Consider the following 20796-nt stretch of genomic DNA (forward strand, 5'->3'; position numbering starts at 1 on the left):
TAGCACACATATTATGAAACTTTTGAATCCACCAGGCATTGTACTTTTCCTCTCCAAAAAGGAAAGGGCACCAAAATCCTTACATGACTTGGACTAAACCCTAAACCCTAAACCCTAAACCCTAAACCCTAAACCCTAAACCCTAAACCCTAAACCCTAAACCCTAAACCCTAAACCCTAAACCCTAAACCCTAAACCCTAAACCCTAAACCCTGAACCCCTAAAACCCTGAACCCCTAAACTCCTAAAACCCTAAACCCCTAAAACCCTAACCCCTAAACCAGAAACCTTTCATTGTTTGTGACTTGCAAGCAAGACCTTTGAAGGAGATACTTTAATTGGGTGGGGTATTTAATTGTCTGATAACTAGGAAATTAGTCAAATAATGCAGAGTTATTAAATCTATCTCTTTTACCCGTCAAAAATAAATAAATAAATAAATCTATCCCTTTGAAAAGAAAAAGTAAGCCCCATCATTAGAGGTTTTTTTTTTTCAAATGTGTAAAGCACAATATTTGGACTGCAAAAGTTTGTAATCAATTAATAATTGCAACTATCAATCAAATTATAATGTGAACAAAAGAAATTATACACTATTTTTAAACTTCTAACACTGCAAAAGAGCAAAGTGTTCCATTACGAAGGGCTACAACCCCCGCTAAAATAGCAGAGCAAGACGTACTTAAATTGATTATAAACTATAAGTCCTACTTGCTAAATGATTTCCTTCTCCAATGACAATGCTAGCTATAGCCAATCAGATAATTGACATCAGAACCATCAAAATTGTACAATATACTTTTTGTCAATTTAGAACAATCAATTTAGAATTTTTTTGTCAATTTAGAACAATCAATTTAGAATTTTTTTGTCAATTAAATTGTAAATGATCGAAGCAGTCCCAATCTAATTAAGCATGAGATTTTAGTAACTGAATTCTACCAGGATCATTGAACAGTGTGGATAACTCAATATTAATTGGTTAAAACGTCAATCTTACTTTTAAGACATTTTGGAACCTAGTGAGAAATTTGTTGATTGGGTGTAAAAATATTATGAAAGAAATGTATATTGCAATCAGTTATAAACAACCTCTTTTTGGCAGTTATCCAATTGGATATTGCATTGGACTTTATACTACTTGGACTTAATATTTTTGAAAAGTTGTACAGTAACATTGTTTGAATGTTTCATCGAGGGCGATCCAACCAGGCAACCAGCTAACGAAAATTGTGACTAATTAAATAAAGAAGTACAAATTGAAGACAACAATTTTAAATTAACCTTTGTGGTTTATTTCTAATTGACTAGAGAGATTTATACTCTCTAATCCATAAAACACATTAGAATGCATGGACGAGTAGTTAATGGGCCGGGTTGTGATTGTTGTAATCTTTAACTCTTAGTAAGATTGAATAATAAAAATAAATATAATAATGACTTCTATACAAAAGGATATTTTTTTTACATATTCGTATATGATCTGATTATTATTTTCATATATAAATAATATATTTGATGAACATATCTAGATGAAGGCATTTTATTAATTCAATGTGAATAAGAAGCTAGCCTTCACAGTCTAATAGCCAGTATTAACAAGAGTGAAACAAGCTAAACTCAAGCTTGATATATAAAAGTGGGAAAAGAAACAAGAGTGTTAAAATCAGTGTCCCATAGTGACACAACAAAATGAAGCAAAGAGTCCTGCACACATTAATTGTTGCATGTGCTTACATTTATTCTAAGAAATCTCATTAGGTCCATTATTTTTCCTTCCAATATAAGCTTATAATCAGCAAAAAGTTCTTGCTATATAAACTAACTCCTTGATCCAGAATATTTATGGGCCCCACTTTGTATAACATATATGGAGTACTTCGTTTTAGTATGCTTTGATCTAGTCAGCTTATTTTTTGTTGATCATAATATCATATTGAGCTTATTTTTTGTTGATCATAATGTCATATTGATCATTTTAACAAAAAAAAAAAAAAAAACCTTTTATTATTAACGCATTATCTCAAATATTATATGAATGCAAAGGTTATTTGGTCAAATTATAAAGTAATTATAATTGTAATAATGCTAAGAATTATTTACAACTTTTTATTGCATGATTATTACTGTTATTCGTTGTTGTTATTGGTTGACACTGCTTTAATATTGAGCTAGCCAGGCATATTATTGATATTACTAGCTAGTGTTTAAATCATGGCTAATCATAATTTCAAAAAAAAAAAAAAAAAAAAAAAAAAAAAAAAAAAAAAAAAAAAAAAAAAAAAAAAAAAAAAATTGTTATCATATTATTATAATTAATTATTTTATAACTACTACTATAGGTTACTAATAATGTTTATTTTCCAAAAGTAAAAGATACCCTAATACTTTATGTTTTAATAGTAGAATAATAAATAATACACGACAAAGGTCAAATAAAAATAAAAGTGTTACACGCCAAAGGTTTCTCACTTTACATGAGAAACTTTGAATTTTTTCCATCAATCACACAGTACAAAAGATGATGAATTCTTTGCACCTCTTTACTTATGCTTTGAGATGGTCGTGGCACGATTGGGAGGTACGAACATTGGTCTAACATGGCACGAAAATGACCTGATTTGGTACAATCCCGCAACAAATTCGATATGACATGGTTCGTTGTGGGTTATGAGCTATGTATGAAAATTATTTTTAAAATTTGGCCTATAAATTTAGAACGAGCACAATAGACTTACTTGGATGCATGTTAATTAGCTTAGTTTTGACTAATTTGTATATAAAATTGTTTAAGGAGTTAACTAGTACGACATGACAACACATAAAAACTACATCTATTGAAATTGAAATTTGTTACTCCTTGAATCTCATTTTACTTACTCCGTTTGACCCACTTTTGTAAGATCATTTTGTGTAAATGGAGCAAAAATGAGACAGAGAGTAATAAAAAGAGTTTTTTTGTCAGAAACTACCTAATACAACCTAAAATTTGTGAGAAACTACCTAATAAAAAAAATGTTATAAGAAACTACCTTATAAAAGGTAAAATGTTGTAAATTACTACCTTTGGCCGAATTTCCAATGTTAATCTAATTTTAAGGCGTTAACCTACCTCAAAACACCCCCGAAACCACCACAGAGGTTGCTTTTCAAGGTGGTAAGGTTATTTTTGGGGTGGTTAGAAGATATTCCGAGTTGGTCAGGGTGGTTTAATTTCGTGATTCGGGATTTTGATTTTTGGGGTTAGAGGTGGTGGTTTTGGAATTGGAGGGTGGTTTTGGCTTGGTGAAGGCAATTTCAAGTAGATTGTGTTGGTTTTAGGGTGAAAAGGGTGGTTTTGGGGGTGTTTTGAGGTGGGTCAATGGTAGATTTCCGGCGGAAGTAGTATTTTACAACAATTGACATTTTGTTAGGTACTGGTAGTTTCTTACAATATTTTACCTTTTATTAGGTATTTGTTTACAATATTTTTTTTATTTGGTAGTTTTTCACAAAATTTGGGCTTTATTAGATAGTTTTTCACAAAAAATCCTAATAAAAATCATATATTGACTGTTGAACATAAAAACAAGAGTCAACGCAAACATTGGGAGTAAGTACAAGATTCCTACAGTTTGGGCTGCACGATTTTTGCATGGAAAAATATGTTGTTGCGTGCAAATCAAATTTTGGTGGCGCAGAAGAGATCAATTATGGCGTAAATTGCACTTTTTTTCATAGTAATAATAATGATTAGTAAGATAATCATAATGTTTCAAGAAAGGAAAATGAGAGTGACAATGAAAATTCACAATTACAAATTTACAACTACCATTCCTACTCTTATCTGCACCTATATGACTAATGGCTTAGCTTTTGTTCCAGTTGGAATCCGACAGCCCGTATCCGAGATCCGTGAATACCCTATCGTCCAACTAAGCACCTACATAGGAAATGAGGATTAGCTAACCTCGGGGTGAATCCAGGGATAACCACTCCGATGATAAAGTTAGAAAGTGTTTAAGAGAAAGAAGAGATGATATGAAGAGAGAGAAAAAGAGAGAGAGAGAGAGAGAGAGAGAGAGAGAGCGTAATAAATGACTACCTTTTAATTAGGATAAACTCACCTATTTATAATGACTTCAACTACCAGGTGATTGCATGTCATGCAAACCATTTTATGCCAAGTGTTGATTAATCAACGCCACGTGCTAATAATATTCAAGAGGCCGATATCTATACCGTTATGGGATCTCACCGATATGACCCATACCCGTTTAGTCTGTGAACCAATAGATATCGGCACTGTACCAGTTATTGGTATCTTCCCGTACAGCTTTATCCTTAATTTTTTGGCTTTTAGTTGTCAATTTTCATTGTTAACGAATGTTAAATTAGCTATTAGCCTATTATGGCATTCATAATTCCATATGCCCAAATTTGAGCCCAGCTGCACTATTATCTATCAAGCTGTCATCAATCACAAAAGGAAATTACAACTCTCGTTCTCATAGATCATCCTTAGCTTCACAATGAATGAGTAGGGTGTTTACGGTCTGATTTAATTTGCTACAATTTGACATGGCCGGATTTTCTCAAAGCTAGAAATCTTCAGTCTTTTCACATCCACACCTTTCTCCTTTACTTAATTGTAAAAAGACAGTCCATAAATTAAATGATCAAATTAAACTTTTAGAGTTTCTGATATATGAAACTGATCAACTATAGAATTAAGTACTCCAAATAAAGACAAATTATAATAAGGAACCCATAGGTTAAAGATTAAACTCAATTTCTAGCAATTCCTTTTAGCGGACTGTGCCCCTTCCTAAAGCCACATGGGCCCTTCCTTTCACTGTATGTGTGACATGCGTAAATAGGGTTTATTCATCTCTATATATTTTTCTAATTATGACCAAATATTTAATATTCCCTCCTCTTTATACAGAGGTTTAGTACTAATGTACTATTATTGTCCTTTAATTTGGGATTGGCATTTTTTTCTCTTGTACATCCTATTATCCTAATTGCTCGATGTAATCAATATACAAAAAATCTAACAAAGTCATAGTGCACGAGCGTCATTTGAAAGATTAGTATGTACGAGTTTGACATGACATGACTGTTTCTTGACTCATTTTAGACAAGACTCATTTGAGCATAAGGCCCGTTGATACAATCGGTTGTAGTTTGGCTCTTACCCAACTTTAATTACTGATCAATTAACTAGTTTCCCACCCCCAAACCTCCTATTTTTTTTTCTTTCCTGATCATTAGTTTTGACCTCTTATGGTTGATAATATGTATACGAAGTAATAAACTACTAGTCTACTACGTACAAGCCAAGAACATTTAAATGACTTCATTTGAAACAATTAAACACAGAAATCCTATGAAATCAATAGACCCTAATAAGTTCCATTAATATAAAATATTCTATATATTTTTTTTATCTAGGAAGTGTTATTTGATAAAGAGATCAAGCTTTAATTTACTCATTTTCACCTCCAAAAATAGTTTCAAGAAAGATACAAGGTCGATCACCATAGTCATAGTTAAACTAGTTAAAATAAATTCTATAAAGTTCCAATAACTCTTGTGTCTCAGAAAAAGAAAAAAAAAAAAAAAAGTTCCAAAAACTCTACTATTTGTATACTTGGTATGAATTCCATAATGTTTAGGGTGAATATCATGTGAATAAAAACAAAAAACGTAAATCATAATTGTAACACCTACTTCTCCATCCCTTAGTCCCTTACCCTTAAAATCCACGCACTTCTTCCCCTCTCCTCTAGTCCACTTCCTCCCCCCCAAAAAAAGCTTTTATATATCTAAATTTCAACACAAAAAAACGTCCATTCCTTCTCTCTCTAAACCAAGCCTTCCATTGAAAAAAAAATAAAAATACAACTTTGTTTCCTTATTTCTTCTTTCAAAACACATTCTATGTAAGTATGTAATAAATAAGAAAGTACTAATATAGTAATAGAGCTAGCACAAGAAAAGTGATCCTAATTAATTTGAGAAGAAGCTAAGCTAGCTAATTAAGGGATAATTAGGAATTAATTAATGGGGCATCACACATGCTGCAATAAGCAAAAGGTGAAAAGAGGGTTATGGTCTCCTGAAGAAGATGAGAAGCTCATCAACTACCTTACCACCTATGGTCATGGCTGCTGGAGCTCTGTCCCTAGACTTGCTGGTTAGTGGTTCTTCTCCCTCTTTCTTTCATTTTTAATTTCGCGCCTTTTGGAATACTAGCCCCAAAACCCGTATCCTCTCTCTATATATATGTATATATGATCTATACTGATTTAGTTTTGCGTCGTCTTTCATAAACAAATTTTTGTTATACATTTTTTAGGTTTACAAAGATGTGGAAAAAGTTGCAGATTAAGATGGATAAATTACTTGAGACCTGACTTGAAACGTGGGAGTTTTTCTCCACAAGAAGCTGCTCTCATCATTGACCTCCACAGAATTCTAGGCAACAGGTTCTTCTTTCTCCCCCTTTTCTTTCTTCTTTTCCCCCCTTTTTTGGATTGACCGTTGAAAACAAGTAACATATTTTATCTGTTCACATTTCTATAGTATATATATATATAGTGGTCTTGATAGTGTAATTTGAATTGCTTCCATAATTTTACAAAACAGTGTAATTTATTTGAACAATGTTAGAAATCTATAGTTGTCTTGATGGTGTAATATGAATTAGTAAATATAATACTAAAACTAAGTTTGGTACTCGAGAGGTATAAATACATACATCTTGTCATCTTTAAGCATGATGTTTGATTATTAACATATAGTATTAATGATCATATTATATATGAATACGAAGTAATTACACCTATCATTTCTTCTTTATGATTTTTTTTTTTTTTTTTTGAGTGTAGATGGTCTCAAATAGCTAAGTATTTACCAGGAAGAACAGACAATGAAGTGAAGAATTTTTGGAATTCAAGCATTAAGAAAAAACTTTTCTCTCAAGTTGCTACCACCGTGGCCGCTACGACCTCCATGGGCTCCATCCCTAATACCATCACTGATGATCTTTATGTTAATTATCTTCCTACCACCAATTCCTCAAATAGCTTATTAGCTCATGATAATAATAATCATGATATTGGAGGAGGATTTACCACCTTTTATCCTTCTCTTAGCCCTAATTTGCTTTCTAATATATATGATTATCCAAATAATGATCTCATCCTTACCCAAGCTACCCCTCATAATTCAGTTCCACCCATTATTTCTTATGACAATCCTACATTATCATCATCATTAAGCTTTCAACACTTGATTAATGAAGTTGGTATTAATCAAAATCAACACCAAATTGTTACCCAAGAGCCAGATTACTCATGTCCACAATCATCAATTTATGCACCACCACCTTATGATGATGATGAGGCAATCACGAAGATGAAGCTAACAACAACGGCGGCGATGATGATGGCCGGAGAATTCCCAACCATGCCAAAATTAGAAACCATGTCATCCTCATCACCATCTCATCATCATAACAATTATAACTCCCTTATAGATGTTATTTCTAAGCCACAATTTGAGTACTATAATAATTATGCCCGTATGGTTGATCATGTCATGATACCATCCTCATCATCATCCTCATCATCGCCACCACGACCGCCACCATCATCATCGCCGCTAGCAGCAACAACAGCCTTACCATGTGGTGGCAGCCAAGTTGTTCTGAACCCTAGCACTCCTAGCTGTTGGAATGCCTGATTATGGTAAAACTTAGGCTTTTATAACATTTATTTCTTAGTACCTTTATATATGTAAATTTGGACTATATATAATAATTATGAACATTTTTAAATAAGCTTCATATATACAATAATGAGTATTAATCAATATTTGCTGGTTTTTTTCCAATTAATTTTCCATCAGAAGGAAACCTAAATATTTCTAGTTCAGGGTCTTAAGGAAGAAATATAGGATATGCATTCACATGTTTACCATTAAAATGAAATTTGGACCTACATGCATGAATACTATATAAGAATATAAATATGTTAATATGTATAATTAAATAATATGAATCGGTTATTTCTCTGTCAAAATTAGATTTCTATTTTAGGTACTTAAATGTCTCTTAGTGTATCAAGTACTTGTTCTATTAATTACTTTACCTGCTGTTTACCCTACAGTACCCCAGAAAATCTCAACAGTACAAAATTGTTCACAGATAATATTTGATTCTCATAAGTCAACTCTATGATCATTGAGCCAAAATATTACCTTAGACAGCTGTAAATTATTCTTTCATTTTTTATTTTTTTTGCAGTGTATAGATCAAATTAAATAAGTGAAGGTGATGTATCATATACATAGATAGGTATGTTTGTATGTAATCTTTATATGCATTTGATGGTAATTTGATAACCAAACAATATTCTAAGTGAATAATCTTTATACAAATATCGTATGGTACGTACTACTTTGTAATACTACGTAAGTGACAAGGAATTTTAGAACATATGAAGTGTTATAAGGATGTGTGTCGATCTACGTACAATGATGAACAGAAAAAACATGGAGTTATATACTTGAATTGTAGCACAGTTCATCATAGGTAGGGATGTCAATGGGGCGGGGCAGGGCGGGGCGGATGTTGGTTTTCCCATCCCCATCCCCACCTAACATTTTCATCCCCATCCCCATCCTCACAGCGGGTCCAAAATTAATTCCCATCCCCGCCCCACCGCCACCTGGATATCCACCTCCACCTAATCCCCACCAAAGACCCGCCTAATCCCCGCCTAATCCCCACCTAATCTCCGCCTCACAAATACACAACTACATAATTAATACGGATTACAATTAAAAAAAAATTCTTAATATTACACACGTTTTTATTTATAATATAAGTGTAGTAAAAAGTATTATAATTATCTTATAAAATAGTATAAAAGTATATAACTTTGTTTTTTAATATATATAGATGTGGGGATGAGGCAGGTACGAAGTGGGGTGGGACGAGTACAACTTAAAATCCACCCCCGCCCCGTCATCCATGGCGGGTATGGTTTTTATCCCCATTCCCGCCCCACCACCCGCCAAACCGTGACCCATCTTCGCCCCACTGGGGCGGAAATAGGGCGGGTCTCCTACTTAACCGCCCCACTGACATCCCTAATCATAGGTGTAGTAATATTTGGCAATAATTTTGATCTTATCATTAGAGAAAGAAGGGTACGTTGTCATGCAAAAAAAAAAATTCGGGTTAAAGGGAATTGAACTAGCTAGATTAAGTACTGAGTACAACGAAAGACAATTATACTTTGAACCAATGAAATACTTGCTCTAGCTCATCGTACGTACATAGGCAGCCAAGCTATTATTCCACAATTTTCAATATTATAATGTTAAATTTATTCCTCGACTATAAATGGATTCCAAGAATACTAACTTGAGGCATATTAGAGGTAATAGTAAATGATAGCTATTACGGTGTTCCATACATTAAAACTTAACTTATAGTTGGGCCATAATTTAACCTAGCTATAATCACATGTGAATTATCTAGGGACTCCAATGAACGAAGTTACACACGTACTACTCGTAAGAACTTCTACTTGTTAAACAAAATAGGAGAGCACTCGATCTTAGGTTGATGTAATATGAGGTTTACATGGACCAGAAGTAAGTGCCAGGGAAAAGAAAGACACTAATTAGTTGTCTTAACACATTGGTCCCATTCGACAAAAGTACGTAGTACTGTAGTAGTTAATGTATCGGAAACTATATATTAAGTATATAGTAATCGTAGACATTATACTTTATATATTACCTATAGAATTATGATTGTTCAATGAAATTAATTGCTTGATCTGTAAATAAACCTGAAAAATCATGACGAAATTATCACTTTTGAAAAAAAATATAATTGTGATGCCTCCCACTATTCTATAAAAGATTGCCTTCTTTCTTGACGGGGTTGGATTACATACAAGTACGTGTATGAATGTTGATCATCTAAACTTATTATTTAATAAAAGCTGGTTAATTATGATAATAGTATCATATCAGAACCTTTATCATTAGTGCTAATCCAGAACATCTAATTCTTCCTTTTGGGAGCAATTGACTTTTAATCAAACTAATAATTATTCTTTATGAAAAACTAAAAGGGAACAGTTACGTGGTATGAAATATATCAATAGAATTATTCAAAATCAATAAAGTAAGACATTTATTTAATATTTTGGGGGACATAGGTAGTGTTTAGTTGATATTAATTCAAAATTCACTTATTATCATCAGTAATTCAGCACGCTGTTGAACTATTCGTTAAACTCAGGCTTCCAATTGTTGCAAAATTGAGGAATTAATTCAAAATTCACTTATTATCTTCTTTTGGTCTTTTTATATACGGAGTTTTTCTCACTAGCATGATGTCCTCCTCATTACGTCGCAATGCAGGAATGATGATGAAGATGATGATGAGACAGGTAAAGCCAATCACTTTATTCCACTAAATCAGGGATATTGACTTTGGGAATTATGGGTATGATGTTCGGTGTGCATATTCACTGTTCGGTATGTTTTTAATCAAATGTAAAACTTTTTTTAAAAATTATAAACGAAAAAAAAACGCCGTCTGTGGGGATCGAACCCACGACCACGTGGTTAAAAGCCACGCGCTCTACCACTGAGCTAAGAAGGCTTTTGTTGAATAGTATATATATTATAAATTAATTCCCTTTTGTTAATTAACGTTCATTAGTATATCATCATCATAAACCAGTGAAACTGAGGGAGAATATCAAAGCAAAATAAGTACACCACTAGAATTTAGAATATGATTTAAAATTTAAAAGATTAGATTACTATAGTTGCAGAATAACAGAAGTCTACAAGTTACCCTTCTTTCTTACCAAGAATGTCATAGAAGTCTTTGGCATCAATGATTTTTGGCAAATAATTGACATTTAAATAAAGTTAAGATGTATCACGTGTTTAGAGAGGCTAATAGAGATTTGTTTTTTAATTAAATTTTGATGAAACTGTTTATAAAGTCATGAAGCCTATGCTACTCCTTAGTTCTTACGTATGGTAGGAAAAATCATACTACGGGTCTGTTCTCATTGACTGAAGTGAATTGAGCTGAACTGAACTGAACTGAGCTGAATTGAACTTAACTTAACTTATTAATTAGTGATTATTAACTACGGATTAGTGATATTTGATTATTTATTATTATACATATGTGTATATACAAATATACATATTAAAATATTTATATAATTAAAATATTTTCTTTTCGAAGAGGATGAAGAACTAACCGATTATGAAAATGTGTATCAAAAAAATATAACCATTTGAACAATGAATTGTATCAATATTATTATTATTATTATTATTATTATTATTATTATTATTATTATTATTATTATTGTCGTTGTTGTAATAAGAGCTTAAAAGAATGAAATTTGGCTTTATATCATTAGCAATATCATTAGACATAAACTGAACTGAACTTATTAGAGCTGAATAGAACTGATTGAACTGAAATGAAATGAAAATAAACCTATGAGAACAGGCCCTACCTCTGTTAAATTAAATATTATGTACAACTTTGAAATATTTTATATCTCTCAAAAAATACCCTAGTACATAACATTTAATGGAGGTATAGTTAGGCCGTCATTAGCTTAAGTATAGAGGTTGAATTCTAAGAGGGAATTGATGTTTAATCATCTATATATGCCCGAATTATGGATCAGGTACTCAAGCAGCTATACGCTTCAGTAAAATTCCTGCTATTCAGTATTCACCAGTCACCACCCATTGGTATTGATACTCGTTAGAAAGTACGGAGAACAACATACAATTCAACTTATTATTTTCTCCACTTGAATTCTAAAAGAAAATTAAATAAATCAACTGTTTATACAAACCAGCAAAGCTCGGTTTGACTTTAAAAATATAAAGCATCGTGACAATACTACCTGAGAGTACCAGCATCCTATCCAAACAAAAAGAAGGCTAATCCAGCAAACCCAATTAAGGAATTCACTTATGTGCTTTAATCTTACAAGGCTTGAGAGCAAATACAACTGATCAACACATAAAATCTAAGCTGTGACTCTGTGTCGTCCCTTTGCTATTCTCCGAGCAATCACTCTCCGCCCACCTTTTGTAGCCTTGCTGCAGAGTAGCAAGTAGTATATTAATAACACACATTGCCTGCTACAATCAGCCACAAATCTCTCTGTTTTTATGTTAGTCATCTCAATTAGCTTTTATTGGCAAGGAGTGTTAGGGAGAAGTTACTAAATCTCTGTAGCATGTTTTTTGATACACGTAATCAAAGCTATAGCACACATATTATGAAACTTTTGAATCCACCAGGCATTGTACTTTTCCTCTCCAAAAAGGAAAGGGCACCAAAATCCTTACATGACTTGGACTAAAGAAGTGGGGAGTCAATGATCAAATCATAATTTATTTCATCAGAGAATGGTTATCTGAAAATCTTACAATTTGCTACAAAAGAAAGTTGACAAACAAAGCGATGCACTTTATATGAGACAGAAGAGGAGACAAAATAACTCCATGGATAATGAACAGCAAGTAGTTTTATAATAATTCATAATGTAATGGGAAATAAAGATGGTTAACGCTTAGCCCATATATCCTAGTAGTTCTATAAAAGTTGAGAAAAATAACATTCCATCATAATCAGACAGCTCGTTAGTGATAAATTTTGACATATAAAATAAAATTAAAAAACAGGGACAAGTGATACTTACCGAGCAAAGAATCCGTGATTCCTTTTCCGGCGAAGGGTGCTAGGCTGGAAGGTTCTCTTGGGAAATAAGATCATTGCATCGCTTGAAGAATCATCGGCTGCACAGAATTAATGATATTAGATAATACATAATCAAAAATAGGTATACCACACGGTCATGAACTCATGATGCTGAGGATAAGAGTCATAACTCTCATAAGACAAACATGAAACTCTATAGTAAAATGATTACAAAAAGGTGGCACATAATATTCACTATCCAAACAGTCGGGAGCAGGGAGTTAGTCAAACTGACATCCATCAAAACCAGCTAAAATCAGCAGATCATGCAATTGTAGGGAAAAATATAGAAGGGTAATATTTCTTAGAACTCTTACATATTTTTGATCAATTGACCTACAACCTCACAGTAAGGAGATAATGCATTAAATTTTATTTGGCCTGACACAAAATTTGGTGCATTGAAAAAGTTGAATGAAAGAGATAAAATCCTGAAGACAGATTTAATTTCCATTTTTGCTGAAAGCAACCTATACAACTAACTGTTCCATCTCAGAAATATTGAAAACTTTCGGGTATCTAGTTCAATATTAACTGTAGTTAAAAGAGTATTTTTTTTTTATTCACAGACCATCGACAATTCTAACCATAATTTCTGAACAAAGCCTCATGATACAGGCACAAAACGAAAAGGAGATTGTGGAACAAGAATACATTGAGCTACCAAAATAATACAGTGTATGTTGGTTAACATTACAGAGACCATCGGCCCCTTGTCGTCTATACTATGCATCAAAAAATTCTTCATTTCTAAGCTCAAAATATGGGCAGCATCGCCTGATAGTCAAATATAGGCCAAAACTCAGTTACTAATTCAAGTATTCAAGCACATGACTACACTCTATTCAGCTCTTAAATGGACACAAAAGACTGTACACAATCATGCAAGTCCCCTAACACTTAGCTTTTCAGGGCACCACATCTGAGCTCTGCCAGAAGTCATAAGTTCATAACCCAGCAGAAAGCTCAACAACTAATTCAAATAACTTGCTAGCTTTCTATGTTTGAAAGAACCACAAGGATACTCTCCATACAATTTTAACTGCAATATTCCACTAACTTTACAGGCAAATAATCGTAGAACTGTCACCAACCATGTTTTCATCCATACAACAACCCACAAGTTTCAATTTGAGAAATAAAGTTCACTTGGCAGTTTGAGGTCAGTATCCTTTCCTGCTCTTCATGCTGATAGCAGGCAAGGAAATCATATAGATAGAGAACTGGTTGTGATTGTAATTTCATTGGTCCAAGCACAGCCGAGGGGGATGGAAGAGTCACTAAATGAAATCCTCCATTATAAAGGAGACGGAGTATATGTGCTTACAAGTTCCACTACTTTCTTTAAGCCATTAGATAGCTGGTTTCCCACATATGCAATGACCTTTTAAGCAAATCAAAGCTCCATTCGCCTCAGCACACAAATCGTGCATCTATTACAAGAACCAGCAGAGCAGCTTTCTACAACATACAATCCACCCATCGCAGCTAATATACTACAGAAGCTCACTCTCTGACCTCAAAGCTCAACCCCTAGGCAAGCTCAATCTTGTAACGTTAAAAAAAACTGAATCTTGCAACACACGTTCAGATAGCCTACTTTAACCTCACAGACCCAATTGGCTTACCCATAATCAAACACTCTATTATCTCTAATTGCTCAACTTTCTCTAAGTCTCTAACAGCTCAAGGGCCTCGCATTCGAGCAATACTCAAAAGGCAAGCTATAGCTACAATTTCATGATTCCAACTCAATTTCAAAATAATCATCCAAAAAAAGCCAACTATAGCTCAAAGTTTCAGCATTGTCTCAATAAATTCAACCACACAAAGATAACAAGATAAGCTATTCCGACTTTCTATGCACCCAATCAAATCCCAATAATTTCCCATTACCAAGTAAAAAAAAATGAATCAATTAATCATCAAATGTACGCACATTATTTTTAATCAAAACCCAAATAAATTGCAGAACAAAATTAATTTTAAAAAAGAGAGTGAAATAAAATTACCATCAGGCAAGAAGAATTCAAGGGAAGGCTGACCACAAGGGTTCAAAATCTTTGCAATCTCCAATCTCTTTTCTTGCTCCATCTTCTCGTTTCCTACATTTTCATGATCAACCAAACACGGCCTTAAATATAATTGAAAATTGATCAAATAATAGAGAAAAATAGGAAAAATGCGTACCATTGTTGTAGGAAGAAACGGCATCGTTTTGAAGAAGATACAGAGAGGAGTGAGGATTTGATAATGGAGGGGTAATCAAAAGCTTCGATGAGGGGTTTACAGAAGAAGAAAATAGGGTTTTCTGAGTTGATTTCTGGGTTAAGGTTGGGTTAAGGAATCGAGTTACGATTGAAGCTCCGGAACGGAGTAGGGTTTTAGCTGCCATTTTTGGGGACTTAGAGAGAGAAAGTGAAGAGGAGTGAGAAAGTAAATTGGAGTTTTTACTTTTTAGGAGAAAACTTAGTTATGGGCCTAAAATGGGCTGGGTTTGAGTTTGGATCATACCCGTTTGGGCCAAATCGACCCGATTCCATCAATTAAAAGCCCATTGCCCATCTTAGAAAACCCCAGCTTCTTCAACCTGCAGAAAAGAGTTCAAATTGTGGAGAGAGAAAGTGATGGAGAAGACAAGCAAAGAGCTGTTGCAATTGGAGCACAAAGACCCTTCTTATTCCTTTAAAGGTCATCTTTCTCTCTCTAACTTTCTCTCTCTACCTTTATTTTTGTATTAACTTTGTTTTGTAAAATAATTGGGGGAGAAGCAGAATCACCGTTGCTTGTTTGCGGGAAGAGCAAGAAATCGACAGAGGAGAAGCCAAATTCTGAAGGAAAGCCCTTCCCTGCGCCACTCCCTAAAAGCCAAGGTTTTTTTTTAGTACTCGGTTATTTTTTGAAATTGCAGTTTTATTATAAAGTTCTAGTAATTATTATAAGATGATATTCATGTATGATTGAACACCTAATACATTCATATTTAGAAATTTTGTATGAAATTAAAATTTTGGAAAATTTGAACATTGGGTAATTTGGGTTATATTGAAGTTGTAGAAAGGTTATGAATTTGTGGGTTTTTTGGATGTTGATTGTTGGAGGTGATGCAAAGTAAGTAAGGGAGAGATTATGTGTATCATATTTGGGAACTTTGAAGTTAGAAACTTGTGAAGAGTATAAACTATAAAGTGATGTTAATTGCTTAACACACCTATAGAATTGGACAATTGGTATTCACTCTTTGGGTGAAGAGGTGTTGTTGCTGTCTTCCCATTTCGGGTTTATGCATGAGATCGTATTCTAGAGTGTGCTTGAATTTAGCTTGTTGTGGTATTTTGCTGGTAATGTGTATGTTGTTGGGTTTGAGAGTGTGGAGAACGGTTCAAATTTGGCCGAGGAAGATATGGCTGTTTTACGAGGAGCTGTTCAGCAGGGGAACTCGGAGCGGCCGCTCCTCATAGAGGAGCGCCCGCTCCTTCGAGGCTCGTTTTGCCTATTCTTCCAGTTTAATGGTGCGACCGCTCCTGTCCATTGGAGCGCCCGCTCTGTCTCTTGGAGCGCCCGCTCCATTGGGTTTCTCGGGGCTCTGTTTTCGCGTTTGAGCCTCGGTTTTTACGGTCTTGATTTCTCCTTTGCTAGTTACTTATAATCTTAGCCCTTGGATTATTAGCACTATATATACTCATGATTTGTCATTGTAAGTGAGTAATAAGATGAGGGGAAAGATGTAGAGAGAGAGAGAGCCTCATGTAAACCCAAACACTTAGGGTTTGAGTGTTTGAGAGGGTGAGTTGGGGTGGGAGCTTTAATGGTAATTAAAGCTTGTAATCAACATTGTTCTTCATCAAATTGCTACTCCATATTGGATTGGTGGGTTTTTCTCCCGGTTCTCGGGTTTCCCACGGTAAATTCTCCTTATCTCGTTTATTGCTTGTTTTCCGTCTTCGTTGTTGTTAATTGTCGTTAATCGCAAACTTAGCTAGCACATTTGTTAATCCCTTTCAATTGGTATCAGAGCCAAGGTTGTTTTGGCGGTTTTTTAGGGTTAGTTTGTGTGGTATGCTTGTTGTTTGTGATTGGAAAGTCCAAAGATTGAATTTTTGGTGTTAAATTTTCAATTTTGGTGTTGTGGGTGTTCAAAATTTGAGTCTTTGGTATGGATTTCAATTGGTTGTTATTGAAATTGAAAAGTCTTGAATTTTGTGTTTGATTAACAATGGAAGACGGAGTAGGAGGATTGGAAACTATGGAGTGTTGATGTTGGAGTTGAAGGATTTCAAGAATTTCCCCATATTGATATCCGGTAGTAAACTCAACATCATTAGTGGCTATATGGTGTGTGTGAGGGAGGGCCATGGAGAAATTGTTGAGGGAACTCGGTTGAAGTTCATGGGACAATGGAGTGGTGCCTTGTAACCTTGGGAAACACATGGGTAGTCATGAGGGGTGTGTTCTTTGCGGAGGCATGGCTTGGTCGGATTGCCATTGAGGAAGAGCCATGGTTTTGGTGTTTCAATGGTGGAAGATGGCCGGGAAATGCATGTCAAGTGAAGGGGTCTCACATGGGTTTTGTGAGGTGATGTGAATCTTTGCAGTAGGCATTGTTGGTTGGATTGTCATTGGAGAGAAGCCGTGGTGTTCGGTGTTTCAATGATAGAAGAAGACCGGAAAGACGTGCCAAGTGAAGGTGTATCATGAAGGCTCACATGATGGTTGTGAGTGGTGAATGCACATGTGATTTAGCATGTGTGAAAGGCAAGTATGGGTGCTTGTTGAGGTGGGAGCATGGTAGGAGTGTTCCATCAACAAAAGGAAAATGCCCAAAGGCTTGTGTTTGTCACGGAGGGTGAGTTTGTGTGGAGTGCGGTTGGAGTGCTCGGAGAACTTGGAAAATCCCTTGGATAACGTGATGTTTATCAAAGTTGGTGTAGACTTTGATGTTTGCTTCCTCGGTTGAGAGGAGGTGTCATTTCCTTGGTGTAGAGGAAATGGGTGTGTTGTTGAGGTTGGTTGAGATCTCAATGTTTGCATTACCTTCTTGGTGCGTAGAAGGTAGTGTGTTGGAGTTGGTGTAAACTCCGGTTTGCTTCCTTGGTGTAGAGGAAGTGGTGCTTTCTTGGTGGAGAGAAAGTGGTTTATCAAGATTGGTGTTGATCTTGATGTTTGGTCTCCTTGGTGTAGAGGATTTGTGTTGGTCTCCTTGGTGTAGAGGAGATGGTGTTTCCTTGTTGAATAGGAAATGGTTGTGTCGAAGTTGGTGTAGACTTCGGTGGTGTTCCTTGGTGAAGAGGACATGTGTTGCACACATGGGTATTGTGTGTGGAATAGCAAGTGGAGCAAAGGATGTTTTGTTCGGGTGGGAGCATGGTGAGTTGTTCCGGGAGCAGTGTTGAATTCCTTTGGCTTGTGTGTCACTTTGGAGGGTGTGTTCGGTTTAGAGCACGGTGAAGTGCTTGGAGAACATGGCAAAGTCCCTTGGTTATGTGATGAGTTTGTCAAGGTTGGTGAAGACCTTGATGTCACTTCCTTGGTTTAGAGGAAGTGGGTTTGTTTTCTTGGTGTAGAGAAAACGGATCTTTGCTATGGTGATTAGCAAAGATGTTGATGACAATGGTTGGCTCATTGTGTTGGTGTGATCTTGTGATGATAAGTCGATTTCCGGGTTGGGAGATTGTGAGGCTTATGGAGAGATGTTGGTGCACAATGGAGAAGCCATGAGAGTATATGTGTAGTGTGGTTGTTCTCACACTTGAACCGATCTCCAGGTGGGAGATTGTTGGGTTTGAGAGTGTGGAGAACGGTTCAAGAAGGCAAAGGGGGGTGCATAGCTTAGGAGTTTAAGCTATGGGCTATTGCTTGGTGTTAAGCAATGGTGGACGACAAAGGGTTGACTTCAATTGACCATATCTCAAGATCTAAAAGTGATATTGAGATGATTCAAGTTGGAGGTGACAGCTTGTCTCAAGAGCTTTCCAACGACTGGTCATAAGCCAAATTTGGCCAAGAAACGAGGAAGATATGGCTGTTTTACGAGGAGCTGTTCAGCAGGGGAACTCGGAGCGGCCGCTCCTCATAGAGGAGCGCCCGCTCCTTCGAGGCTCGTTTTGCCTATTCTTCCAGTTTAATGGTGCGACCGCTCCTGTCCATTGGAGCGCCCGCTCTGTCCATTGAAGCGCCCGCTCCGTCTCTTGGAGCGCCCGCTCCATTGGGTTTCTCGGGAGCCTCGGTTTTTACGGTCTTGATTTCTCCTTTGCTAGTTACTTATAATCTTAGCCCTTGGATTATTAGCACTATATATACTCATGATTTGTCATTGTAAGTGAGTAATAAGATGAGGGGAAAGATGTAGAGAGAGAGAGAGCCTCATGTAAACCCAAACACTTAGGGTTTGAGTGTTTGAGAGGTTGAGTTGGGGTGGGAGCTTTAATGGTAATTAAAGCTTGTAATCTACATTGTTCTTCATCAAATTGTTACTCCATAGTGGATTGGTGGGTTTTTCTCCCGGTTCTCGGGTTTCCCACGGTAAATTCTCCTTGTCTCGTTTATTGCTTGTTTTCCGTCTTCGTTGTTGTTAATTGTCGTTAATCGCAAACTTAGCTAGCACATTTGTTAATCCCTTTCATATGTATATGACCATAGAAATGGGTTCAAATGAGATGAAAGCTTTCGTTTTAAACTTTTTGCTGTATGACTTATGTAGCAAAGCCAGGTATATTGTAAATGTTTTGCTTTAGCTTCATCATTGTACTCTCCATTGGTGACTATGGATTAGGATTGTACTATAATGTAGATATAATATACTCCACAATTTTAGCTTGTCCTCCTAATAACATGAAGTTCGTAACAAATATTTTTTCAAGATTTCTATAGAGCTTGTAACATTAAAAATACTTGCACTTTCTAAACTGATTTGCAGTGCTTGGTAAGGTAAAGGATTTCCTAGGAGTTATTTCTGAAGCTAACAAAACTCTACAGCTTAATGCAAAGGTACGAATCAACAAACCTTACTAAAAGAACTAGCGATTCTTGAGCTCTTCAATCTGCACCTCCTAATTTCTAATGTGAGCACACTTATTTGCAGGACAAACCTGAGGAATTTGATATTGAAGTTTTGCATGGTAATGAATCAGAGTACATTGAAATGGTATTGCCAAATTTTCTCACATCTACTATTGAATATTAGGTGACATCAGGAGTAGTATGTCAGAGCGTACTCTAATGGCTTAAAAATGTAGGATTTGATGCTGGGTGTTGCTGATCTTCAAACTCCAGAGGCCATGGAAGCCGCAGAGTCTGCAATGGCCGGAAACCAACCAGTTGTAGATTTACGTACCAATGACAGCTCTTCAGAATCAGACAGTAGCAGTGATGATGATGAGGATGACGGTGATGAAGATGAAAATGTGAAGGCTGATTCTTCTAAAGGACATTCAGATATGCAGGTAGATGGTTCTTCAAGACAGCAGTCAGAAAGTCGTATTAAGAGAAAACAGCCTAAGATTGTTGTGCTCCCATAAATCCCCTATTTACTTTGAAGAAATGAGTAGCAAATTGGAGATTATTGGAGATTTCGCAGGTGAAGATTGTTTCAAATTGCAAAGAAATTTAGGGTGCAGTGTTGTAACTCTTGTAAGAGATTACTCGTGAGCAGTCCGGATCTATATGTAGTCTAAATTTTGCTACTTTCCTTATACATAGATAGCTATTGTTTATTGTTATGCCCACATTATAGTTGGATGTTTGGAAGTGTGTAAACTTCTAATGAACAATGTTGCTTTTATCATATGCAAAGCATGTACCTTTTTGTTTTTGCTCTTGTTTCTTCATGGTTAGCTCTGCTTTCCTACTTTCTATGTCAATTATTTTGAGAAATTACTATTAAGGACCATTCTTTGTGAAATTTGGTTTTAGGCTTTTAAAGAAAAATAAATAAATAAAAAAAATTTAAAAAAATTATATGTACAATCTTGATG

The 20796-nt window shown here is 35.2% G+C and overlaps 3 protein-coding genes and 1 non-coding gene across 4 annotated transcripts; 2 read left to right on the plus strand and 2 right to left on the minus strand.

Annotated features, from left to right (window-relative positions):
• The first annotated feature begins 6023 nt into the window (after window positions 1–6023).
• LOC145572719 (uncharacterized) lies at window positions 6024–7731 on the plus strand. Its single transcript, XM_081631692.1, has 3 exons — window positions 6024–6181; window positions 6344–6473; window positions 6876–7731. Exons 1-3 carry the CDS (start codon window positions 6049–6051, stop codon window positions 7729–7731), a joined length of 1119 nt encoding a protein of 372 aa, XP_081487818.1. The 5' UTR covers window positions 6024–6048.
• Window positions 7732–10603: 2872 nt separating this feature from the next.
• Window positions 10604–10675, minus strand: TRNAK-UUU (transfer RNA lysine (anticodon UUU)). Its single transcript has one exon. It is a non-coding gene; the product is annotated as a tRNA-Lys (tRNA).
• A 1207-nt stretch (window positions 10676–11882) lies between these two features.
• On the minus strand, window positions 11883–15271 carry LOC145571432 (uncharacterized). The gene is made up of 4 exons (XM_081630465.1): window positions 15014–15271; window positions 14836–14928; window positions 12765–12861; window positions 11883–12159 (listed from the first exon to the last, which is right to left on the minus strand). The coding sequence occupies exons 1-4, from the start codon at window positions 15216–15218 to the stop codon at window positions 12087–12089; spliced, it is 468 nt and encodes a 155-aa protein (XP_081486591.1). The 5' UTR covers window positions 15219–15271; the 3' UTR covers window positions 11883–12086.
• Window positions 15272–15358: 87 nt separating this feature from the next.
• Window positions 15359–20634, plus strand: LOC145571431 (uncharacterized). Its single transcript, XM_081630464.1, has 5 exons — window positions 15359–15514; window positions 15598–15696; window positions 19740–19810; window positions 19905–19967; window positions 20059–20634. The coding sequence occupies exons 1-5, from the start codon at window positions 15451–15453 to the stop codon at window positions 20338–20340; spliced, it is 579 nt and encodes a 192-aa protein (XP_081486590.1). The 5' UTR covers window positions 15359–15450; the 3' UTR covers window positions 20341–20634.
• The last annotated feature ends 162 nt before the right edge of the window (window positions 20635–20796 follow it).

The sequence above is a fragment of the Chenopodium album genome, chromosome 12 (genome assembly GCF_948465745.1).
Source record: "Chenopodium album chromosome 12, dcCheAlbu1.1, whole genome shotgun sequence".
NCBI lineage: Eukaryota > Viridiplantae > Streptophyta > Magnoliopsida > Caryophyllales > Amaranthaceae > Chenopodium > Chenopodium album.